We start from the raw sequence: 27,813 nt of genomic DNA on the forward strand, positions 1-27,813 counted from the left end.
CGCCCTTTGTAGTCTACAGTCTTGACTATTGTTTCGTTTCAGGTTTCTGTTAGAAATCCCACTCAAAGCGCTTAAACCATCTAAATGAGGCATGGGAAATGTTCATTCGAATAAATTTTTGGTCCAATATCGGTCGTAATAAATGGAGCAAACTCTCCGTATACAGTGTCTAGCTCCTCTTTCATTTGCGTAGACGAATTGCCTTCCAAAAACAAATATATAATGTCAAGTCGATACTTAATTTTTCCATTTTTAGAAAAATTCTCACATCCACTCACTTATTCAATTGTTAGACAGAAAATCAGCATCAAAATGGCTGATATTTGGGACATCTTTAGGTTGAGGACATTTTTCAGACATCCTTCGTACATTTATCGAATTTCATGTTGTGTCTAAGCTTTCAATGCGCAGTGGTATAAGTTTTATTTTAGTTATGATTTTTACAACATGCAGTACTATAAGTAAGTTGGTTGTCTATCATGTATTATGAGTATGATTGGGAGCGGCGACATCATTTCTCATTGTTTTCTTTGATAATTATTTTGCTTGTGTATGTAGGAACTAATATAACTTCTTCTTCTTCTTTCGTTAGGACTAGGTCCTGTATTTTCATCAAGTGTTCGCCAGGAGTAGTTGGGATGCTGAGGACCAGCTTTTATACCACCTTATAGGTGGTCGTCCAGGAGGTCGAGTTGTGTCTGGTTTCTTTTCCTTTACAATTTTTGCTAACCCTTCATTTGGCATTCTGTCAACATGGTCTTTCCATTCTCTTCTGCGGCTCCTTGCCCATCTTACTACATCCTGAATATCGCACATGTCCCTTATTTCTTCATTTTTCTTCCGATCGAGTAACGTATGTCCTGTTATTGATCTCAGAGTCCGCATTTCTGTTGTTTTTAGGAGCCGTTTAGTGGTTGTGTTTGCCGCTCTAGTTTCTATTGCATATGTCATGACCGGCCTTACGCATTAGGCATTCTAATTTCACATTTTGTGCTCATGTATTTATTTCGCCAAATTAAATCTCTAAGGTATCCTGATGTTAATGCTGCCTTCGTTGTTTGTGCTTTTACTTCTTTCTTTAGATTTCTATCGCTTGTTATGTTTGTCCCTAGATATTTGAAGGACATCACTTGCTCTACACTCTGATCGTAGATCGCTAGTTTACATTTTCTCGGCTCTTTAGATATTGTCAGAGATTTTTTTTTTTTGGATATTTGCATGTTGTACGTGTTCGCTATTTGTTGGAATTTATATAGGAGCTTCTGTAGGTTATGTTCGTCTTCCGAGATGATTACTGCGTCATCAGCATAGCATATTATTTTTATCTCTTTGTCTACCATTCGGTATCCTCTCCCGGCTTGCTTTACTTCGTTGATGATTTCGTCCATTATAATATTGAACAGGATTGGGCTTAGGCTATCCCCTTGTCTGATACCAGTTGCCACAGGTATTTTATTGCCTAATTTGTTTGCCGTTCTCACAAAGGTATAATTATCGGTGTTGAGTTTTTCGATAACTCTTATTATATTGGGGTGAACGTTCCTTTTTTTTCAGTAGAGCTATAACATCAGTTAAGCGTATCCTATCAAACGCTTGGGTGAGATCAATGCAGCACATAAAGGCTGCCTTATTAAACTCTATGGCTTTTTCAGTTATTTGGCGTATTATAAATACATCTACATCTACAGCAGATCTGTTGTTTCTGAAACCTTGCTGTTCTTCACATATCCCGGTAGACATTACTTCTTCTGCTAAGATTTTAGTGAATAGTTTCAGAACCGTACTCATCAGGCGAATGCCTCGATAATTTTTGGGATCGATTTTATCTCCCTTTTTGAAAATCGGTATCAGAATAGTTTCTTTCCATTCAGATGGTACATTTTTGACCTCTAGTATTTTATTGAAGAGGGATTGTAGTTCATCTTACAGTATGTCGCCTCCATATTTGATCATTTCGTTTGTTATTTCGTCGATGTCTGGGGCTTTTCTGTTCTTTATCTTGGTTATCATTTGTTGTATTTTATTCAGGGAGAAAATCCTATTTTGTATTCCATTGATGTTTTCATCTTCGTAAGGTAATTCCTGTGCTGATACGTTAGCTTGTGTTGAACTATAAAGTTTTTCAAAATGTCTTTCCCATTCGTCTGCCGTGATTTTTGTATTTTGTATGTATTCGTTTATTGGTTTTCTCCTATCCCTCAGAAGATTCCACATTTTTTTCTGTCCCCCGTATAAGTCATGTTCCATATCATTCAAAAACTTCTCCCAGTGATCTCTTTTAATTTTTCGAATATTTTCGTTGACTATTTCTTACAGCTTTATAGTCATTATACGTTGTTGCATTGGATCTGTATTGCAGGTATTCTTTTCTCTTCGGCTAGGATCTTGACTTCTTATCTAAACCACGGTTTTGTATTTGTTCTTCCCCCTTTTTTTTAATATAACTAGATATACACAAATATATATTAAAAACGATCCGATCCCATTTAGTTCTTTTTAATCTTTCTGTTTGTTTACTTTTGTTAAGACTATTTTAGTAACGTTCACTGAAGGCACTTATTTCTTCTTTGACAAAATTGACTTCAAGATCTTTCCCGATTTCAATGTTTTGCGAAAGAGTTTTGAATTTTAAATATGCAATGGTGAAATAGAGCATAATGTATTCAACTCAATACCTCTAGAGACACAAGCTTGAGACATTAGTTTCTTTGGCAAATATACAGGAAAGGGTTTGCTTAAGCAGTTGGTATTAGCCAGAGCGTAATGGAAAATATTAATAAGTAATTCCAATATCAACCCAATACAAATAGAACGCAAAAATTTAGATAATGTTTTATGTTATTTAAAATTGATATAATGTGGTCGCCATTTTTTATTCATAACAATGTGTTTCATTCATAATTGAAGATAGCAAACAGGTCACACATATAATGAAAAAGTTATCCATGATCGAAAACTATAACTGTAGTAAACTATTTTATTCCATTGTAATTTTTTTATTATATTTTAAGGAGCAACAGGTTTATTACTAAATGGAGTATGTTACCTGCTTATTGGTGGTTATACATTTCACCAAGGAAGCTTCCTTTATGTAACTGAAAGTGGAAATGTAGTTTTAAGTAAAGTTGTAGTTGACCAATCCTTGCAACAAGGAGCCAGGCGTTTGTCTAGAAGTAAAACTATTCATCCTAATGTTATAAATCATAAACAAAGGCAGGGATTTTGGGAGATGACAAGAGATGTTAACGGTAAGTTAATATTTCAAAATTTTAAATCTTGAATGATAATTATAAAGTCTCTCTGTATATTATCTGGGATTTCAAACTTCTTTTCATTGTTTTCATTCCTATTATCGCATGTTTTATTGAAGATACAGTTTATAAAGTAATAAAAATATTCTTATGTCCAATTTCGGAGTATAAAGGCAATTGAGTTGGGATATTTGAAGATTACTGAACACACTGTTCACACTACCACTACATCAATACTCACAGTTACACTGTCTGACGTGCGTTTCGATAACCAAGCAGTATGTCTTCAGAGACTGAAGGTAAACTGTTGGTATAATGACTATAACGGGTGAATCCTCTTGTAAATAACTAGATTTGATAGATGCTACCCTTTAATATCCTTGTAGATTTCCATTTTTCTTAAAAGAAATCTGCTTTTCTCAGTATTTGCTTTAATTTTTATCCTCTGTCGTCTATCACTAGATTTATTTTTGACTTATCTTCGTATTTTTCCTTGTATAAGTAGGAATCTCAATTTTCACAAACAAGATAGGGAGTCGGATAAATTACTAGAATTTGTGTATTCATTAATTAATACCGAAAAATTTGAGTTGATGAAGGAGTTTTTTCGAGGGAGCACAAGCGAAAGCTTTCGTTAAGTCATTGAATATTGCAACAGAGCTGATGCTGTCCTCCAGTTTTTGAATAACTCTCTCCAAAAGGTTGATTTGTTTTTACGATATCTGAAATTGAAATACCAGCAAAAGTTAGTTGACTTTTATGAAGGTCTTTAATTTTTCTTCGACTATTCAAATATTTTGTTTGAATCCAAGATTTTTCTTATTAACGAAATTAATCAAAAACACTAATACATTATCTGCCCCAACTTATCAAATTTCAATAAGAAATATGCAGTGTAAATGTTATATTCTCATTGAATGCAAAATATTCTGAAAAAGTAGAAGAAAACTTCACATCATTATGTTCGATTTGATTTTGATCAATCGAGTAGTGACATAAATACACAAACATGGTCACGTATAACACTAGTTTGTGACCGTGACTCGGATAAATGATCCGATTTCGAAAATATTAATATATACAGTTGGTAAGAATCAGTTGAATCATTTATTATGAACACTTTCGAACTTTACGATAACCCCTTTTAGGTTGTAAATAACTAATTCCATTTATTTTTATAAATAAATACTTACTTCCATTTCGATTTGCTCGATAATGGCGTGTGACTTAATTTAAAAATAAAAAACACTTTTTGTTTTGATTGTATTCTAAAGTAAACATGTTCAAATTATGTATGCAATAAATTATCCGGCATATAGCTCTAAATACAAAACATTTAATAAAATTATTGATAACATTTCGATAACTCTATCTTACCCCTGACTTTTGGATGCCTTGAGTTCTGTAATTGTAAGTAATTTAAAAACCTCAAATAATTAATTATTGACGGCTAGTTTATATACGAGAATGGTCCCAGAAGTATCTGGCCCTACCGAGAAAACACGAAATTATTGGAAAAAAGTATATTTATTTCTCATCGTTAGCTGTATACACTTTTCCCAGCGATGTTCAATAAGTTTGATATCCTTTTCATAATAAGAATCATCAATCTTCTCAAAATAGCCGACATCACCTCTCCATTGTTGGAAAATATTTGATCACCCAGCCATTTTTTCAATGATGGCAATAGAAAATAATCCGAGGGGACTAAATCTGGTGAATAGGGTGCGTGAGGAAGGAATTCAAACTTTATTCCAATTCAAACTGCAATAACGGATGTGTGAGCTGGTGCAATGTCTTGATGAAACAACACTTTCTTCTTAGCCAAATGTGAACGTTTTTGCTTGATTTCTTCGCTCAAACCTTATAATAAGTTCGAATAATACTCTCCATTGATACTTTATCCTTTTTCAAGATAGTGAAATCAAAATTATCTATTATGACCTTACCTGCAGATGGAACAGTCTTTGCCCTTTTAGTCCATTGTTTTGATTGTTCTTTTAATGCGGGTATAAAATGATGGACCCACGTTTCACCCATGGTTATGAAACGGTGCAAAAATTCGGCTTTATTTCTGTGAAACATTCCGAAACACTCAATGGAAACATCTTCATGAAGTCGGTTTTGTTCCATTGTGAGCAAACGCGGCACTCATATTGCGCTTAGTTCTCTCATGTCCAAATTCTCTGTTAATATGCGATGTACCGCACTTTTTGAAATGCCTACTATATCTGCTAGGTCGCGTACTTTCAGTCGACGATCATTCGGTACCGCTTTGTGAATTTTCTGGAGTCACTTTATTTGGTCGACCACTGCGATGCCGGCCATGTTTAAATTCTACTGCCCAATATTTTATTGTAAATACCGAAGGAGCAGTCTCAGCCAGAGTAGAATCTAGTTCAGCTTTTATATTGATTAGGCTAAGGCAAATGAAAGTATTGTATCACATAACAGTGACCGATTATTTCCATGTTTACAAATTCACTGAAAACGTTCACTATTGATGGCTGCCAAACAAATACTAAACAACGTGGCGTCGTCAAACTTGAAACATTGCTGTGTAGATTGTGTACTTTCTTGTTGTGTACAACTACCGCCATCTTTAGGTCAGGCTATGTACTTCTTCGACCATCCTCGTAGAAAATCTTATTGACAGCCAAAGTACAGCTCAATGGTATGTCACATGAAGATGTTGCAATATTAGTTTAGGCACAGTATCGATGTGTTCTGGCACAGCCGGTTTTGGACGACCTTCACGAAATTCATCCTGTAGCGAAGTGCGACCACGATTGAAGATCGAAAACGAATTAAAAATGTCTTTAAGAGGGCAATGTCAAATTTGGCATATTCACATCAGTGTTTCCATATCTCAAAACTTAAGTAGCAACCCTCGTAACATAAAACGTATAGAATATTTGATTTTATAATCTTCGTAATCTATACAGCAATTAATAATATTCTTTTTTGTTAAATATTTCATATAGTTGTTTTTACATATGAATTAATGTTGATAATAGTTTTTTTAATTTCATTTATAATTTTATTCTGTTTCAGGTTGTATCCTTGTTGTGATATGTGCTCTAATGGTATATTTCAGCGACAAAAACACTGCCAAATACATAGATCCAATCTTGTCGTTAATATCTTCAACAGTAACAATGTTTTTGAGTTATCCTTATAGTAAGTATATATTAGAAGTCTAGATGCGATGTGATAAAAACATTCGCGTTATCAGAATTCACTTTTCAAATGCTGCAAAATAATGCAAAATAAAATATAGGGACAAATGCGTTGTGTGGGACAGAACACTATCTTTTTTTTTTTCAATACATTACATAGAGCTATTCATCAACGTCTCTTGATTATAAAAAAATGAAGAGAAAAGGAGAGGAAGGAACTGAACTACTAACGCTGCATAATTCCATTGATATGAACTGTTCCAACTTATTATTAAAAACAAATACTGGAAATGGGGCTTGTTTGTGGAAATATAGATTGGGAATCAGCTGGCACTTAAACTTTAATGTTTGCATTGGCGAGATATTTGAGAATTATGAGTAATGAAAGAACTTCTTCCTCTCAGCAGAATGTCTATCGTTAGTCTCGGTTAGACGTTATCAGATACTGTTGAAGTCCTGTGAGTAAACTAGTGAGAAGGTATACTTCTGTTCTACAAAGATCCAAATTTTTCTGGTCTAGCGGTACCTAAGTTATAGCGGAACTGTTCGAAGTAAACAAGACTGGAAAGAAACTTCCAGAGGGCTTTTCTTTTGGATCCCTACTTCTTGGAAAACTCTATATTTTAGAAGTGAAAGTAAAGCTTCGGGTCAATAAAAGGTTTTTGTGCTCATTTTCTGACGAGGGTGTTCTCCTTTCCATTTACTTTTATTTCTATATGACCATATTAAATATATAAAAATTCTTTCTTTGGTACCCTCTTATTAAGCTCAACTCAATGATATAGGATCTCAGTGATTTGATAGCTGCGTGACTTTCAAAATGAAGTTATTATTAACATTTCTGATAGTTTCTTTTTGCATTAATTTCCAAGCATCTTTTGATAGCAAGTATCTTATAAGATGCTCGAACAGGAAGTTAGTGATTACAAGTATTTGATGCAGCCTCAATTACCTCAGCATATGCTTCAGTAATGGCTTTTGAAACATTTTTGTATCATTTCAAAGGTTTGGGTAACGGTGACATGCCTCCATACCCGCGGAGAAAATATCCGCAAATAATTGATCCTCATAAAAATTATCCGATATGAAAAATCTCCGTTATTTTGCTAATTTCTCGGAATGTATGTCTGTGTTGACGTTGCATTTGTACAATTTATTTATTTCGTTTAGGTTCTTGTAGGTTTTGGTTAGGTTATGGAGGCATGCAGCCTAGGTTAGGTTAGGTTATTTATTTGTAAGGATTAATTGTTTACGGATATTATGTCGCGGATATTTTGACGCGGATATGGAGGCATGCAGCTTGGGTAACTTATCTTATTCCCAGCATTTCTTCATTACCATCATTTTCATGCTTCTTGATCACTAGGAAGAACGCTCATGAGACGTACTTGGTTAGAGAAATCGTACTATTCAACAGAAAACGCACACATTCTAGCAACATCGAGGTCAAGGGTATTGCCGTTCGAACACAACAACTAGTCTTGCTTTTTTATTGACAACCAAAGATAGAATTTTTATTTTATATTAGTTCAGTTGAACATATATGTTATCAAAATGAATTGAAGTTTAAAAATCATTCAAACTGAAACACATATAACCAACAATCAAAATTTAAAACAAGAGGACTAGATTCTGCTTATTAATATTGTTGCCTGTTTTTCTCTAAATATTCCAAGAGATATCTGTGATAACAAGTGCTCAAGCTGGACAGTTAAAAACCTCCAAGGATCTTCCTCGTGTTGTTCTACCCTGCTTAGGGTTATCTCTAGATATTTAAATTTATATTTCCACTCATTAATATCTTCGTTTAGAAACGGGGATTTAATGTTCGGGGTAAATGCAATTATGTATGGTTTTACTGACAAACACCACTGCTCAATCATTTTGAAGTCCTTCTATAATAAATGATCAGGTACCCTCGAATTTATCTATAGCTATCCAGACTATGTCACTAGCATTGCTCACTAATCCAAAAACAAATTAGTTATTTTATCTACTTGTAGATTCAATAAGAGATGTGACATCCTGAGCGTATTCATGCATATGTCGCTGGGAGAATAGTTGTTCTACCTAAATTTCAACCTGATTAATGTCAATCGCTCAGTTCCAACTTTCATGTACATATCCACAGCGTATTGGTGGAAGAGACGCCGACATTTTAAGTGATAATTGTCCTCATTTTCCCTAACCATCAGTCTGTGTGAATAATAAATCGTTGAACTAACTTTTTTGTAGGGTTTAACAATATCTCTGTTTTTTAAATTTTACCCACGACGACAATAGCGACTTGTTGTGATTGTTGTCTTATCAGCTTGGTTGAGAATTTTGTGATTATCAGATATCATGCTGTCCAAAGCGGTCGAGAATAATGCAATCAATTCGTTATGTTGATGAAAAAACATTTGGAGTTGTTCCACAATTGGTCTTTTCACCGAATTATTGTGTGCCCACACTGATCGACTGAATCGCCCTTAAAATAAATTTGCAAGAATTTGTAGTCACTATTCGGCGTTGGCAATAAGGAACCTGTTCAATGATATATTTGTCCCTGAATTTTAGTTGGTTAAAAATTTTCTTGAATAACTTTTGTTACACCAAATGACCTCATTTGAAAACAATTATTGTATTGCTGGATATGAGTCAAAAAATGTTTATAATCTGGTCCATTTCAGGAAACCAATGAATGTAATGGTTCTGGTGGCGGTACCAATTGCGTCAAATTGACTTGACCTCTCGCGCAACACAATCCATGAGCTCAATTTTTAAGCTTATATGCCTTGCCAAATTGGCATACAACGTTCATTGGTTCAATATCAATGATTTTCTTTGAATTGTACTCGATTTCTATGATATAATGTAATGCAGCTCGATAGGGGTTAAACGCAACATTTCGATTCCATCGATTCCGTTCATACCGCGATTCACGTTGCTTGTCAGTTTGACTTGCTCTTGTATATCTTTGACTCGCAGTTCTGCGACTCATGTCTGTCCAAACTTACCAAAACTCCATATAAATTGAACTTTTAATATTAGGCGTAATTGCTCTGAATTAACCGTGCTGTACAGTAAGAAATTCAATTTTCTTACATCCTTTTTGTGGGAAATAATAAATTAATTATTTTAAAAGTATTTTTAATCAATAAAATAACTCCGATCGAAGCATTTGTTTTAAACGATATTCAGTTTTTTTACATTTTACATACTCTCCGATGATATTTGCAGCACGCATTCTGTCAATTCTATGTCAAACGTCATAATGTTAGATTTAAAAAGTTTATATTGTCCAAAGCGCTAATGTTGAATTAGAAATTAATATTACAACTTTCCGAGTAATTTTTCAATTTTTTTCTTTAATAAGAACCTTCCAGCCGTTCACGAGTGATGGTGTGACCAAGGGAAATAGGGATTCGTTTTTATATATATCGATCAATCTTTTTTGACCATTACAGAGGATTCGTTGTTGATCTTGGAATGTTTTACAATGGATCCGGCAGACTGCGCCACGATCGCAATACCGTATATTTAAAAATATTTTTTTACAATTCCAGTTTGTCCCGACAGTTAAGGCTGCGATTGAATTCAGTAAAATATTTTGTTACTAGGTCCTATTATTTTATTAAAATAAATAGTGTGTTGGAATTTTTGAATTTAAGAAGTGTGAACAGGACAACGTCTGTCAGGTCCGCTAGTATTTTATAATGATAATGTGGTGGCCAACCATTGAAGCCGTGTTTGACTCATTGCCTCGATCCTTTCTCATAACCAAGTTTCTAGTCTACACTATGACGCTTCGACGACATACAATGAGGTACATCGTATGTCTTTAAATCCGTTTTCTCACCTAATTAAACAATGATTTTATTGTGTTGCAGCTACATTTATTATTAAGTCTCCTAAGAAATGTTAAATTTGAAGCAGTGACAACGCTATTTTCTTATAATTGTGTACAACAATGTAACCGTCAATATTGTAAATAATTAAATATTTGTTTGAAACCTTCCAAAAATAATAAAAATACCGTTTCTTTCTTATTCAAAGTTCAAGCTCATGTCATTTGTTACATCATTTCTCTGTTATGTATTAAAGCCGTAGAAACAGTGAGGTGTATAACTCGCATGGAATACTAATTTCCTACTGGTATACCTACGGCTCATGCTGCAAAAATCTTACTTGTGGATGATTATTCTTTGTTTGTTAAACAATATGCCTTTAAGAAACTTCACGATATGGAATTGTTAATATCTATATAAAATATAAAAAGTTTTTGTTGAACTTCGTAATATAGAGGTTATAATATATTTTTTAGTGAAAGAAAGCTGCCTTATTCTATTACAAACTATGCCGGATACAATTGACATTGAATCGTTGAAAATTGAATTGCTCAATCATTTTCCTGATATTGTGAATATTCACGATTTTCACATATGGCAATTGACGGCAAACAAGGTCATATCAACAGTGCATATCATTTTTCAAAATCCAAAGGTAAGAAGCCAAAATGTTGAGTAATTTTCGCTATAAAGTAGACTATTCTTTAATTTTATTAATCGCTTTATTTATATATCTTAACATACAAAGTGAGTTTTATGTATGGAACGCTTCAATTACCTCGGTAACGGTTTGTGCGATTTTTATAAATTTCGGTGCACAAGAGCCTTGTGTTACGGCCAGTATTATGGTGGTACCTACATTGTTGTCAAAACTTTCCTTTTTCGGAAAAAATAATGAATTTTGTTATTTCAAATGGATCACCCTATATATTTTGTGTTTTTATAAATCCTTATTTCCTCGTTTAATTTGAATAGTCTAGTTTCATTAAGTTAGTAAAAAGTTTAACGAAACTGGTGCAGTAAAATATTTATCCAAATCATGGCGCAGAAAATCTACAACAACTAAAGAAAAATCTTTAAATGTTTGTGTCATTTTAGAAGTAGATCCACATTTTTGAAATAGAAAATTTGCGAATCTTAGAAAACATACAGTGAAGACAATTAAAACAGACGCTCAGAAAGTTATCCATTTACTTCAATACAACAAGCCAAAACTTTGCAATACAGTTTGCAATATCCCTGATTGTTCAATTCTTTTTATCTCTGTGGTAATCCTATCTTTTAATTCCTGAATATTGGCAGGTTTTGTTTTATAATCGAAGTTTTTTGAGTGACCCCACAGGAAATAGTCTAAAGGAATCATGTCGGATGATCGCGGGGGCCATTAGATAAAACCACGCCTTCCAATCCATCTTTTAGGAAACACATTATTTAGGTATTGCCTCAATACACACACATAGTGAGGTGGAGCACAATCTAGTTGTAGCCAAATATTGTAGTTTGGATATTGTTATTTTCTGAATTTTTATTTCAATGTAATTAAAAATACGTACTTGGATTTAGAAATATCCGACCCAATTCAGGTATAATACATTTTCCAATAAATCTGAATACGCTGGACCATTTAAATTACCCTCAATGAAAAACGGACCAATTATTTTGTCGCCTATTATTCCAACCCATACATTCAGTGAGATTCACTCATCCAACGAGGATTGTTACGTGACCAGTATCTACAATTATGCCGATTTACGTTTCCATTAATACAAAAAGTGGCCTCATCGCAAAACATAACATCTGGATCGTTTTGATTGTAACATTTTTCCATCATTGGGTCTGCAAACTCTTCATGTCTATCAAAATCGTCATCTAACAACTCTAGAACCAACGTTACTTTGGGTGGATGGAAATTATTATCACGTAAAAATTTCATTACGGATATTTATCTAGTACTTAAATGTGGATCGTCTTCTAACAGGACACAAACATCTAAATATTTGTTTTCGGTTGATGCAATTTTTCTACGTGCTGATTTGGATTAATCTTTTAATGAACCAGTTTCGTTAAACTTTTCTACTAATTTGCTGTCAATAGATCTTGTTATGGGATTTCGGTTAGGATATAGATCATTAAAGATATTATACGTTTCTTGTTGACTTCTACGCCTTTCACGATATACTAATATCATTAATATGTTAATTCGTTCTTTTTCAGATAAAGGATCCATTGTGACTTTCAATAAATTTCAACAATAATAATTAATTGAAACGTAAAAGTTTTTATTGTAGTAGTTATAATCGCCTAAATGTATTATTTTAACTTAGGCGGAGATAACGCAAATGTAGCTATAACTCCGAAATTATGACATTTAGGCAACATACGATGAAGAACAATAAAGATATCTTGAGGATTTCCAAAAGCGATAAATATACTGGGTGATCTAATTGAAATAAGTTCATTATTTTTTCGGAAAAAGAAAAGATCTGACAACAATGTAAATACCACTCAGTCTGTATAGAACCAAGTTAGGTTAGTCTCATTTTTGGTTTTTGAATTGTTCTATTTCTTCTCCTCCCGAATAACATACATGAAGAATTCGACGTAAAAAATGTTCATAAGCTTTGTAACTTGCAAACACTTAATACGGTCAACCCTCCTTTAAAATGGAAGAACGTAAGAGTATTTGAATAAAAATTCCGAAACGAAGTGATATGCCTATCCACAATATTCGAATAATGCCATATTTTAGATTTTGAAAATGTAGAATAATGTCAATAATGAAAAAGTTTTGGTATATTGTCAAATATTTATGCGTTCAGTAATTTAATTTGTGTAAACTAATATATCAAGCTACTTAAACATAGAACGAGTGACACATGATTGTATGACCCAGGTGGATCTGGAAAGACGTTCTTCATGTCATTGATTTTGGCAAGTGCTCGTGTGAGATCCGAAATTGCAGTAGCAGTTGCTTCTTCTGAAACAACGACCACCCTGTTAGAAAGATGTTAAGATGTCATACGACTAATTCAGGGTTAAAATTAAATTTCCAAACCACTGAACAACGTAAAAGTTTTAGTAGCTCTCAAAATTATGATTTGGGACGAATGTACAAACAATGGTTAAGCGCAAAAGCACTCTGGAAGCTCTTGATCGAACCATTGAGGATCTGACTCGAGAACTTTCCATTATTCAACGACCCATCTGCTAACGATTTCTCCAAGTATTGCTGGCTATCGACCCATTGAAAAACGGTACTCGGCAGTCATTAAAATCTATCGACTGTGTAATAAAGAAGACGAGACCATAAATTGTTCAACTGATTCTTTTTGTATATGACTAGTTTATCACCACATAATCATTGAAGAGAGCTCAGTAGTCTCATGCTTCTAAATTTAAACCAACCAATATTATGCAATGTAACGCCCTTGGTGATAATAAAACTTATGAGTAATGAGATTGACACGACGATACTCAAATTAAAATCTAAAGATGAGCCAGTTCCAATTCCGAGAATATCAATTATCCCAACGGAAATACAGTTTGTATTCTCGATTCGTCTTACCTTCACCATGACGACTGAAAGTTTAAAAAGCAAATCCTTGACTGTTCTAACCAAAATAACGTCGATTGGGGGTCTGAACTTCACCAACTAATACGACATCCTTCATCAAATACTGGTAAATTTGAATTTTATTCGTGGCGCCTAATTCAAATGAACTTATGAATTTTTAAATTTATTTTTTTTTTAATAATATTACGAAAACAGTATATTTTCAAGATATATTATCACAAAAGATGAAATTTTGAGAACTATTATTGAAAAAACATAAATTTGTAAAATTTATTAGTTGTAATCTAAGAAAAATATCAAGTTATTCAAGTAAAATTTAGACAAAAAGGTTTTTGAAAGTAATCTGATAATCTTTCAATTATAATAATAATCTAAACATAACGTGTGTGTATTTATTAAAGTAAAATAAAACTTTAGAAAATATATATGATTTTAAACAAAATATTACATACAAATATAGCTAATTAAAATGTAATTAGAGCCAATTTTGATAAATTTCATCACTTGAACTTCATAATACATCCCTTGCAGTTAATTTAGTATCGTTTATAGTCGGCAGCCATTTATTAAAATATTTTAGGTCCTTATGAAGGTGTGGGAACATTAATAGATTCTCAATGTTATACACAACACTTATTAAAAGTAATTTTGAAAAATTAACCACAGCTAACACTATAAATAATTAAAAAGACACAAAAGCACGAGCACAACACAACAATGAGTCATCAAGACAAACTGCACCATGTTTACCAACATTAAATTATCCAATTTTGTCTTAAATTCGCCAACTCGACATAGTTAAGCTAGCAAATTCCTCTAGGGCTCTGAACTTGAATTACAAACTTGAATCAACTTTGGGCCATCTGCGTGAAACGCGGGATTCCCAACTTAGGGATTTCCTCTCTCAAAAATAGGGGGGAAAATGTGGCATGGGATGATTTTAGGGATGCTATATTCTTAAGGATTCAGAAGTATCAGAATCCGAAGAAAATGATTTGTTACTGAAGTTTTTGATAATTCATATATAAAGAATTTAAAAAAAATGTTGCTGAATGAATTTATTTATTGTTCAAAATTTATTATAAGTTTAACGATATTTTATCATCTTTAATGTATTATTTATTTAAAAATATTTGATTATATTATACATAATAAAATTTTTGAGGGGAAATCCCCAGTAAATGATGAATTTTTGAGAGTTGTAAACACGTGAAACGTGTATAAAATATGGTCCATCAAGTTACCAGCCAAATATTCGGAAAAATTAAAAAATATGTAAATGAATCGAAAGGATTTTCAATGCTCGTTATGAAAATCCAAACCCCGAATTTTCTCGTTGATTCGATAAAAAGATATTAATTAAAACCGTGGATGCAAATTCAGATTAGAAAAGATTTTTCATTTCTGGCCCAAAGCGTCCTCTGGAAAAACTAAAACTTCCTATTAAATGCTCCTAATTCTCTCGTTTCAAAAATATTTTCCTTAGTCTTAGCGGAACCTGAAAAAAAAATTAATTAATTATTCCGGATTATTCATTGCGCACAGGCCTGTGAGTTGGCTGTGCGCGCGCGCAGAACTTGATGAACCGCAAAATCTCCATGGGATGGAGTAACGGTCGTTTGTGTTGATGTTTGAAACAATTTGAATGAAGTGATTGAAATAGTGTAGACGATAAGAGATCGTTCTATTTACTAATTAAGTAACGTAATTAGAGTAATAAATGGATCTCTCATAAGTCACATGTTTCCTAATGCACTTTCAATATTATCTTTTTATAATACAAACATGCACTACCAGTTTCTTTTTTACTTCAAATATTAGTTTGACATGCTATACTTTGCATCTAACCACGCCGATGAGTTTTGAGAGATCCATTTATTATGTAATTACGTTACATAATTAGTAAATCAAACGACCGTTACTCCATCCCATGGAAATTTTGCGGTTCATCAAGTTCTGCACGCGCACGGCCAACTCACAGGCCTGTGCGCAATGAATAATCCGGAAAAATTAGTTAATTTTTTTCAGGTTTCGCTAAGACTTTAGACAAAAAGGAAAATGGGTTTGGAACAAGAGAATTAGGAGCATTTGATAGATATTTTTAGTTTAGTTTATATATTTTTTTCATCTTTCCGAATATTTGACTGCTAGCTTGATGGAGCTTACAAAATAGATGGTTTGTGGATGAAAGAGCAGAAAATATATCACAAGGTATTTCAATGAATGAGGCACAATAAGTATATAGTTTAATTTAATCATGTCTTGCTGATACACGATTGATATACTTAATTTTTGTACTTTGTCATTTATTTTTGTGTTATCTTTGAAGTACAGAATCCAATATTTATATAGTATAGATTTTATTGAAATCAAATTCAGCTAATATGTAGGTGATATGATATTCATTGACTATTACTTGGTTCAAAGTTCGATCAGTTAACCAAGTAAATTATAAATGATACATTTTGGCCTTCAAAATAATATAATATAAAAATTTTTTTTTCAAAAACCACACTTTGTGAAGGTTTAAAAGTGCACGAAAAAGTAAAAAAATAAGGACAGATAGTGGTCGTGGCGGACAAGGTTGGTTCGAAAAAAATAATCACAACAATACCAATGTGGGCCCTTGAGAGGATGAGAGGATTTAACACAACGTATACTATTCTTGAAAGAGATCAAATTTATATAAAATTAAAGCGCCCACACTTCTGGTATTGTTTTAAAAAATTGTTTGCAACCTTATTTTTACAAAATTAACAATTAATTACCACTAATTAGTCAATTAATTCGTAGATTTTTTTATTCATTCATGTATTGACACCTGGAGTAAGTAAGCATGCAAAATTTCAAATTGATTTACGAAAAGTTATGATTACAAAATTTTTACCATACAAACAGATAAGCAGTGTGAGTTGAATAGAGTGTGATGATAAAGATTACGTCTATCCAAAAATTCATTTGTAAAAGAAATTACATACTATGTATTTAAAATATGACTTTGGTTAAACTCGAATGTTTTGACCCAATTATATAAATACCCAGCTACAGGAGTGCACTTATATAACTGGGACAAAACTGTAATACAACACAAAAATTTGTGGATAACTTTTCGAGTTGCAAGAATTACTCGTTACAAATGCAAATAATCCAAAGATCGTTACAACATCGGTCTAATAAAACACATACTATGTACACAGTTTTAATAAATACATTTTTAATGGTTATCACATCTATACAGGGTGCTTAAAAAAGTGATTCCGTTTTTAGGATACATAAAAAACTACAAAAACATTTTTACAAATATGTCCATCCAATGAATTTGTTTTTATGTCTGATTCTCATAGAGGGCGCTAGTTACACAGTTCGTACGAAGTATTATTGAGCATAACTTTTTTAATATTAGATTTATTGAGCAGAATTTCAAGTAAACTTAAACATCATTTAATTTTGCACTAAAATATTTTGATTTGAAAATTCTGAAGTAATAACCGATGCTGGTATAAAGTATTGATAAAGTTATTAATTATTATTATTATTAATTAGTGAGTATTACGTGATTTGAATTTTTTTGTCGCGTAAATGAGGCCCCATCGATTTAACGGATACATTTGAAAAAATTGGGAATGAGGGCTTTCGTTTCTTGTAACGTTTTTCAAAGTTAAATAAGTATGGGCACTGATCTATTGGAGGCCTTAGAATGAAACAAACAATAATTTGATGATCATGTATTGCGGTTCTGAAACTCAAACTGTTGTTTGTTTCATTCTAAGGCCTCCAATAGCTGACTAAACATAATTATTCAACTTTTTACACGGCAATAACATTTTCTTTGAATTTGCTATAGAAAACTGTCATTCATTAATAGTTACGACGTTGAGTCAATAATAATATCATTTCTGAAATCTTGTTATTTGTTAAATTAAATATTGTTAACTAAAATGTACTCAAATTTTAAATACACATATTATTAACCTCATGCGATTGTTTAGGAAACTCTAGTTACGCGTTAAGCAGAAAAGTTTCCTCCAAGAAATGTATTAAGTAAAAATACATTTAATGTCATTGAACGACGTTGTCGGGAAACTGGGAATGTGAGATCTAAAAAAATAAATTCTCGTAAGCCAAGAACAACAAGAACCATTACTAAAGGAAATATGATTTTAAATTTAGTTGCCCAAAATCCAACAGTTAGCATAAGGAATGTGGCAAGACAAACAAATACGTCTTTTTCAAGTACTTGAAAGATAAAGAGCAACAGCTACATCCTTATGATTACAGACAAGTCCAAGAGCTCTTGCCAGACGATCTACCGGTTAGAGTGGATGTTCGTCCAAACATTACAAGAAAGGACAGCCCTCAATCCGAATTTTTTAAAATGTATTCTTTTTACGGACGGGGCCACTTTTACTTGACAACTTCCATAATGCCCACACTGGTGTGATGAGAATCCACATGTCAAAAGGTTATCACATTATCAACACTCATTTAAAGTTAATATTTGGGTAACAACTTTAGGAAAAAAATTAATAGATCATCACATTCTACCTAGATTTTTCAAGAAATCATTTATTTAAGATTTAACACTAAACGAGCAAAGATCTCTATTTTTTTTGTACGATGGAGCTGCATCACATTTTGATAGAAGGTGTCGAAATTGGTTGAGTAACCTTTTTCGGAATCGATGGATTGATAGAAGTGCAGAAACTCCGATTTATTGGCCTCCTCGGTCATGCAATTTTAATACCTTGGATTACACAGTTTGTTCGTATCTTAAAGAAAAATTTTATGCTACAGTGGTAAATTCCCCTCAAGAATTGAAAGTCAGATTTCAACGTCACTTTAATGACCTCATAGCTGACTCCCAGCCGTTTAGAAGATTAATGGATACTATGGAAAAAAGGATAGGCTTGTAGATTCGTGAAAACGGAGGACATTTTGAACACCTAATTGAATTCTATTTTATCAGCCTTTCATGTGATTTTTTGTTTAATTAATACATTTGTCATTACTTTATACCTGCATCGGTAATCACTTCATAATTTTTAAATCAAAATATTCCGAAAACAGTACAAAGTATCGAGTTTTATCAAGAGTACCTTTTTTAGTGTAAAATTGAATGATGTTTATGTTCACTTGAAATTTCGCTAAATAAATATAATATTGAAAAAGTTATTTTAATACTACTTGGTACGAACCGTGTAACTAGCGCCCTCTATGAGAGTCCGACATAAGAACAAAACATATTCGTATAAAAATGTGTATTTTTTACTGAGCAGACCTCAAATATTTTTCAGTTTTCTATCTATCCTAGAGACGGGTTCACCTTTTTTGAAATACTTGTATATATAAGAATACGATTTGATATGACCTTGGAACACTCTCCATAAACTATCTATTACTTTATTTTAGGCTTACAAACGATTAATAGAAGAAGTAAAAGAATTTTTTAATGACAATGGTATAACTCACGTTACGATACAACCAGAGTTTTTCAAAAAAAATGCTAGTTTGGATAGTTTAAATTCAAAGTATGCGCCAAACTGTTTAGTAACGTGTCTCGGAGAGGGTTGCAAAGACCATCATTGTTGTCCAAGTTATAAGGTAAGTCTAAATAAATATTTATATATAATAGCAGTGTTAAGATTCTTGATTCACAATTATTCACTATTTCTCATCTCGTATGCCTCAAGGGTAATATTTGTCCTTACTAGAGACATTATAAATTTCAACAGTTTCTTCTCAAGACATGAAAACCGGAATTCCGGATTCCTACTAACTAAAACTCATCTCTCTCACTGAAACCACTAAAGAATTACTTTGGTAATTGCATATAGGGCTCTATATTCATCTATCTCTCTTTCCTTTGTCTTGGATAATATGTCTCATGATTCATTCTTAGTGTCCTGTTATCATATTGTCTTGTCCAAATAGAACACCTGTGTTGTTTTTATATCTTTGACTTGTTTGTTACCATCATCCACGTGGGAACGGGATGTGTTCTAAGTCTTCTTGTTCTCTACAATCTCCAAATTCTGCTATTATGCAGGCAAAGAATAATTTTTCAAGCAACTATGTCCACATGGTCTGTGAAGTAATCCATTTTCTTTGCTATCATGACGTATGATTCGCCCTGTATTTTTTCTTCCTTTGTATAAAGATATTTTCAATGAATGGTACCTCTGCTGCACACATTTTGCATTAGATGCTGGTAACTAGTGGTAGATATCAGTTGCAAGTAACTTTATGGGTGTCTAGAGCAGCATAAAGCATTTCAGAATAAATAAGCAAAATTCAGATTTCTTTTCATATGGGATGCTCTTGATCCCATTAAAATGAGGATAAATCCAGAAAGAGCTAACCCTGTCTCCACTTTTGGGACATCATTTACGCGAAAATTAACAACTAAACTCCTAGATAAACGAATACCTTCTTGGTTTTTATAGTAATTTAAGGCCGGTTGTTACATAAATAAATCCTATTTTTCTTTGTATACAACTTCCATTACGATACCGTTATCGAAGTCTATAAAAGTCAATCCTGCTGGATGTTCTATTGTCAAAATTCCATCGAAGCATATATTCTATAGCGTTGCTCTTATTACTGAGCTTCGCAGTTGAAGTTTCTCTTTATTTTCTGCCTTTCTGATTGGTAGGCTCTTATTTTAGGAGTGTACCATTCTCTATAGTTTAGCTAGAATTCTACGGGAGCTAGCGCTATTAAGACCATTTCTTATTACAATGTGATGGTTACGTAGCGTAAATGGATAATGAAGAGTATCCTTGTCCTTTTGCGCTGGTAAATTTTTGTACTTCTATGGCATCTATAGTTTGTTTTCCTTCTACAAAACGCACTCGACAGCCTCCTATGTGCCATATTTCTTCAGTCTTACAACTTATTCGGCAAGCGTTCTTCTAGGTGGTTTGTCCACTTTTCGCAGAAGTCATAGAACTGGAAAATCTCCACGATACTCCAAAGTACCTCTTCCACCGTTAGTATAGATATTTATAGTCTGGGAATGTAGCTGATCATAACGAAATTATTAATATTAATAGCGCCATCTATTGGAATCTAAATAAAAGTACACTTGTAACTAGTGCCATCTATTGGTAAAATCAAGGACTAATTTCTTCATGTCAAATGTTAACTAATTACCACTAATTGGTCCATTAATTCGTAGATTGTGTGTGAACTTTTTCAAACATATATGTACCGAGTGACAAAGGTAGTTAAGTGTGTGAGTTAGCTTTTTATCGATTTAGTATGGATTTCCTCATATCTGCTACTCACTAAATTTATCTCTCTACAGTTACGTTACATACCAGACTCCTTCTTTCGTAATAGTCCTGGATGCGGACTATTCTGCTACCCTAATTCCAAATAATCATTACCGATGATAAGTCCGTTCTGGATGCTTGAATTGAAGTTTTCTGACTCCAGAATGAAAGAATAGTTATTCCTTTAAAAAGGTATATTAGGGTACTATGGACACCGTGACCCAAAGGATCTATTCTGTCCCCTTTCTTACTGCGGTACTGAGAATCTCAGTGTTTACAGCTGATGCATTAGTCCCGGTCCTCTCAAAAAGTTTAGAACGTGCAACAAAATCTGCGCGTTGCATTATTTGGTAAGACTACCGTCTTCAGGTGTTCATTGAACTCCTGTTAGTATTCATAGGTTGCTCTTACTTAGTCTAATACATTCAGTAGATCTTCTCTGGTTATAGTTTCCCATGAGAGTTTTTGCCTGTCTCAGCCTCTGATTACCGCAATAACTGGTATTACCCCTAACCAAGTTCTTTTCCAATGCTTTCTCTATTGTTCTGTAGATGATAGCTCAAGTCATATGAAGGGTTCAGGTCTTATGAAGGGTTTGTCTGCCCATACTTTAGCGAGTTTGTCAGCTATTTCGTTCTTCTCAAATCCTCAATTTTTTCTACGAGTAACAGTAGGCGGACGCACTGACATATACATAGTAAGTTGGTGCTACCAGAAAAAAAACTATTCGAAAAATCTCAGATCTGCAGTAAAAAAAGTTTCCCATATTGGAGTCATTCCTAAAATAATCCATATCCACTCAAAAATTTCTCTATCCCCCGCAATAAAATGACTACAACGAAGCTTCTTTCTTGCAAACAGACTTCAATATTTGTATCTTGGTCTTCCATAACCTAAATACATAATAATCTTATGTTTTCATGTTTTTAGGATAAACAGATTTCGAAATCACACTCCAAAGAATTAATATCAGGTAACCAAACACCAAATTTAAAATCGGTGAAGATTTTGGACAATGAACTCTCTACATTGAACGGACAATTGGGAAGTCTGACAAGTATCAAATCTAGTCAAAAATCTGAAGGAAATGCACCCTCATCCAAATCGACGGATTCATTAAATGAATCACTAATAGACAAAGAAAAAAAATGTACGACAACGAAAACAAATTCGTTGGACAAAATCGACGAAAATCTCAGTGATAATTTAACCAAAGATACATACGTAGAGAATAGTAATGATGATCAGAAAAAAAATAAAATGAATGAAAATAATACAGTAGAACATAATGAGATTAGTTTAAAAAAATAGACTCTATTGACCTGAAATATTTAAAACGAATAAGTTTAGATAAAGCTCAAAATAGGTTAATCTTATTAGAGAAATTGTTTACTTCAGAAAGATCTATAATAAGAAGAAAACTTCATTTTTGCATTTTAAAAGTTGTTTCAAAAGTCTCATAAAATCTCGTGTTCGCGTTTTAAAGTATTTAACATCAAAGTTTACAAAAATCTTGTTTCCAATAGCTTTCATATATATGTATCTTTTACTATTACTATTTTCTCCTTTTTATATATACGAAACTGTTTATAGATAGAAACAGAATGCAAGGTCAGCTGTTTATCTCATTCTACAATACAATATTCAACACCTAAAAAATTATTCACAGATAATTTGCAATTTTATAAACTATTAAATTCAATAATCAAATATAGATCTATAATTCATTATTATCATTTGGGTCGTCAAGGACATTTGTCTGCAAGTCTTCAATGATTTGGGGATCAAAAGTACCAACTTCATCTAAATTGCCCGATACGAAGAAGTCTGAAGACAAGCTTGCCTATTTCTGGCCACAACCTGTAAAACATTTTAACACCGATTTCTTATATCTACATCGTGAACCTCTACAATTCTTGCACTCGGAATATATTGTAATTAGTTCCGTATAATCCAACCTCATTACTAGCGCTCTAACTTGATAATAGAGATGGTTAATGTTTTGATGAAAAACTGTACAGGTTTACTGAGCTTTAAGTGTGATACTGTTTGAGCAAAAAGTCCGTGTTCATATAATGTTTGTAGAATGCAGTTTTTTCATGAAACACTTGAGTTAGATGATTAAAATTCCTCTGATATTCCAAAGAAAGTTTTTTTTTTAAATAACAGAATACGTACTACTAAATACATGCAGAATTAAAATGTGTTTTTTATAACGAGAATATTCAGCCAATCTCTTTTGAAAGTTGTGAGATAACTTTTAGAATGCTAAAATACAGGTTAATCGAATTTTTCGATTATTAGAGATAAATTCCAAGATTCCTATTTTTTTCACTCATATTAATGGCCTATAATCACATTTTTTTATCAAAATTGATGAAAATAATTACCGTGTCACGAATGGCTGGATAAGAATAAGGTATATCAGAAATGATTGTTATTCAAATCGATCTCTAATTGGAGTTTATGATCAAAAATTCGATAATGCATTTTGGCTTGATGTATACATTAAAAATTGATGAAAAATATGTAATTAGTATTCTTTATTAATATTATTTATAAAATAAACCGGAGACGATATTTTATTCTAATTATGTTATAGATTATGATCACGTTTTTAAATTTTTTTGGTCTTTGATATAAAATTTGTTAAATAATGAAAAAATCTAGTTTCTAGAAATATAAGACAATATTTTTTTTTATACAACTAGACTCCTTTCACAAGATTATTACAGTGGGCTTATAAAGTAACGCATAAATAGATTATTAACAGTGAGCAAAAAAATTAAAACAAGATGTTTATTGATTTCAATTAGATTTTTTTCAGAAGAATAATCTAGTGCAATTACAACTTTTCTATTATGGCGTGGGCAAAAGTTTTAAATGAAATACTTAATACTAAGGCGAGTATGAAGTTGAGCGAAGATGCAGTTTCACTTCTCAAAAGTATCCTCCACACTTTTCTATCCATTACTTTTTATAGTGTCCCAATCCATTCAATTTTTCTTTGTTTTGTCGTCATCTTCAGTTCCTCATTTCATGTTTTTCTTAGTCTTCCTTATGGTTTATGCTGTTTGCTCTAACACCATTTTGTCTTCCTCCATTTCTGTAACATGTCGAAACCAACTTAATTGCGTTTCTTCTATTTTAGTTTCTATAAGTTTTCTATCTTTATTTTTCATGTGCTTGTATGTATTATTACTATTCCTGTCCTTTTTCGTTCTTATATTTTCCTTGAATATCAAAGCTCCATGTTATGTATCTTATTTCTTTTGTGTTTTCATTTCTTGAGGAATCACTTTCTTAACCAGGACGATATTTTTGATACTAATAAAGAGTTTTTTAGCTGCTCGTGTTACCTTCTTCATTTCATCCTGAATTCTCCCTTTATTTTTGAACCTAGATATTTGAAGCTATACACTTGTTCCAGTTTTGTTTTATTTACGTATATTTAGAAATTTTTTGTTGTTACTCATTGAAGAAGTACTGACAAAACGACAGGGTGTTTTGTTTTTAAATCATATCTATTTATTTAAGAGTATTATAATCAGTCTCAATTGGTTTTATTCATCTTAGGTTTATTGACGTACAGTAACACAGTCTTCTAATTAAGTAGGAAATATAACAAAATATATCTTGAGAAAAAATATAGCTACTCACAAAAACCATTTTGTCCATATAGTACGGACAAAATGTGCACACAAGTCAAACCTTCGCTTCCTGATCATATATCAGAGCATTTGTACACTGCCTCAATCACTCCTCTGATGGTAAAGCGTTTTTGGGCTGTATTTAGTAATAATTCCTTGCGTATTTAGAGTTAGAAGTCAATAACATTTGAGGGGTTTCAATTTTTCTTCTTGGCCTCGAATGAACTGCTCCTGTGGTGTTGACGAAATAGTAGCAAATGAATATGTCAGTAATTGCTCTGATGGACCTGGTCTCACACCGTCATACCGTCATCGACGCTCTCCAGCTATCTCAACTGTATTACACATATCTACGAGTACATATGTTGCTGAATTCAGGTTCATCACATCAGAATCAACAACTCCAATATCAGCATTGGTGGTGACTTGCGTTGTGTTTTGTGAAGAACCTACTTCATCGTAATTTGTTGCTGATGGATTTAAAATAGATACAACATCGTTACTAGGATCTTCTTGGATTGAAGAGGTGTTGATACATTCAGTTAAAGTCAATCGTGAAGGAAAGTTTAAATGCACTGTCTACAATATACTCCTGATTCAATGGAATATTTTTGGCCTCTGCCAATCCAAACATGTAGTCTGGAAAAATATCAAGATTAACAAGTCTTTTTAAAACAATTACTTTCATACTGAATATTTGCTGCTTTTCCAAACACTCCTTTAAACAAATACTCGATTGTAAATGGGTAACAACGCGCCCTGGATGATTTTTAGCCTATTAGAAATTTCTTGATCGAAATATGTTTCTAGTGGTCCATGAATACAAATAATCAAGGGTTGCATTCTATTGGTGCACTTTGACGGTAAACACAACACTCTTATACTATTTTCTTTGGCATATGACTTCTATGATTTGAGTAAGTATCACAAATAAATAAAACAGAACGTCTTTGCTAGATTTCGTAAGTGCGTGTAAACGTTTCAACCTTTTTACAACTCTTTGTTCATCTATCCTGATTCTTGTGCTAGCTCAAGAGTGCTGGTGGGAGTTTCATGAACTAGTCCGTTTTCCATGTTGTTTCTATCATACATGGCCAAATAAATGAACCGATAGCATTGGCACAACACACTATTGCCACATTTGAATCTCTCTCAGCTGCGATGAGAAAGCAGACTTGTTTTCTATCTTTGGTGGTTTCTGAACTGTAGTAAGCTCAGTTTCATCCACATTAAATATTCGGTGAGGTCCCAAATTGTGAATATGGCTGTCGTCACGAAGACGTAACTAAAACCCCCCTTTTTTTTTAATTCCTTCTCAGTTATCCTCATGTGGATGTTCTCAAATATTGTATTTTATATTATTAAGTTTTTGTCTGTAGCGATTGATACCGAGTCATCTGCATAGATTATTTCCTTATGTTTTGCTTGATTTGGCTTCATTTATACTTTAATGAAAAAAAGCAACCTTCCTATTTTTCAAATTTTGAAAATTGCTACAATGTGGATACAAAACCCAAAAGTTACTTATCTCAATTCATTTGAAAAAAAAATACAAATATTGTATTTAATGTAGACTTCAGATTTCAAATAACTCCATAAAATGAAGTATATTAGAAAGATATTCACCCTGTTTACAGTACCACTACACCAACACTCACAATTACACAATCTGACGCGTGTTTCGAAAACCACATTATCGTATTCACAGACTCAAGGTAAACTCAGTCTCTGAAAACGTGCGTTATATAGTGTAATTGTGGGTGTTGGTGTAGTGGTAGTGTAAAAATTGTGTTCGATAAGTGATTTAGTAGACTAGTTTACTTTTTTATACTTCTGATTCATCGATTTGAGAATGTCCTGTCTAAAAACGGTTGAATAACTACATAAATTTTAGTTATTATTGATTCAGTACTTCCCCAACGTGTCCTAATTCTCTAATTAGGTAATATGTGTTTCTGGACGCATTTCAGGAAATTATGTGCGAACTTTCGCTTAGTCCTCATTACATTAACAACTGATCCGTTCATTAAATGCGGCTATATGATATATTTGCAATACTGAATTGATCTAGTATATTTATAACTGTCAAATTAGAAAACAAGTTGCCGGCTTTACTTTTTAGTACACTCCAAAAAATCAGACAATATATTTTATTGTACCATTGATTGGTGCTAGAAAACTTAAATTATTACGGTAACTTTGTCAGTTTTTGACTTATCATCCGAAAATTAAACAAGAAAGTTATTCAGTAGTGTGTTTTTTTGAGTTATGACACTATTTGAGCGATTACGTTTTTGTTCGCCCTTTAGTATAATGAATCAGCTTGTCTTACGTTTTTGATATCAGCTTAGCAAAGAAATTCAGAATATGTTCCAACTGAAGAAAATCATTACTAAAAGATTATTTCCCTTATATTATAGATTAATAATAATGATATAAAAAATTTTTTACGGATTTTTTCATCTTACTTACTGTTGATTTACTAATGAATTTATGCGTTATTTTGTGGCTGGATCAAATATATTATGTATGATTTCATTTTAAAGCACTTTTAACTTCAATAGCCATCTATAATTCCAAATGGGATTTTATCTAGTCAGGCTCTACAATCTACAATTTTTTTTCTTTATTTGAATTCAACTAACAAATCAATTCATTCGTCCATATTTCTAATAAGGCTGTGTTTAACATTAAGCTAGATATTTGTGTCAGATTTTATGCATACTGTGATTTTTATATTAAATAAGTGACTATTTGTTTAGAATATGAACAAATTTTAGATATATCAATAAAACATAATATTTTACTCCAGACTTTTATTTATTTCAACATTTTGACCTTTTAAACTCTGAAGGCAAAATCTTGATGTGTTAGGTGATCACAGGGTATATGATGTTAAGGTCAAATGGTGGTGTAAAGGCGTTCAAAAAAGTTGAAACCGTGAGTTTTAACGGGAACTTCAGATGAATATCAAGTATGTTTTTAATCGTCTGAAAATGTTGAAATCATTGTATATAGTTGAATGAAGAGACTATTTTGAAGGTAGAGGATAAAA

At 32.5% G+C, this 27,813-nt stretch overlaps 1 protein-coding gene across 1 annotated transcript in view; it reads left to right on the forward strand.

The window, feature by feature from the left end:
* The window catches only part of LOC130441348 (uncharacterized), a 99,236-nt gene extending 71,672 nt beyond the window's left edge, over positions 1-27,564 (forward strand). Inside the window, exons 4-9 of the mRNA XM_056774975.1 lie at positions 3,012-3,248; positions 6,306-6,431; positions 10,737-10,915; positions 19,244-19,435; positions 22,039-26,951; positions 27,011-27,564. Of these exons, the coding sequence (XP_056630953.1) occupies positions 3,012-3,248; positions 6,306-6,431; positions 10,737-10,915; positions 19,244-19,435; positions 22,039-22,419 (1,115 nt within the window). The 3' untranslated portion in view covers positions 22,420-26,951; positions 27,011-27,564. The remainder of the gene's footprint in view (positions 1-3,011; positions 3,249-6,305; positions 6,432-10,736; positions 10,916-19,243; positions 19,436-22,038; positions 26,952-27,010) is intronic.
* The last annotated feature ends 249 nt before the right edge of the window (positions 27,565-27,813 follow it).

This window comes from Diorhabda sublineata, chromosome 3 (genome assembly GCF_026230105.1).
Source record: "Diorhabda sublineata isolate icDioSubl1.1 chromosome 3, icDioSubl1.1, whole genome shotgun sequence".
Lineage (NCBI taxonomy): Eukaryota > Metazoa > Arthropoda > Insecta > Coleoptera > Chrysomelidae > Diorhabda > Diorhabda sublineata.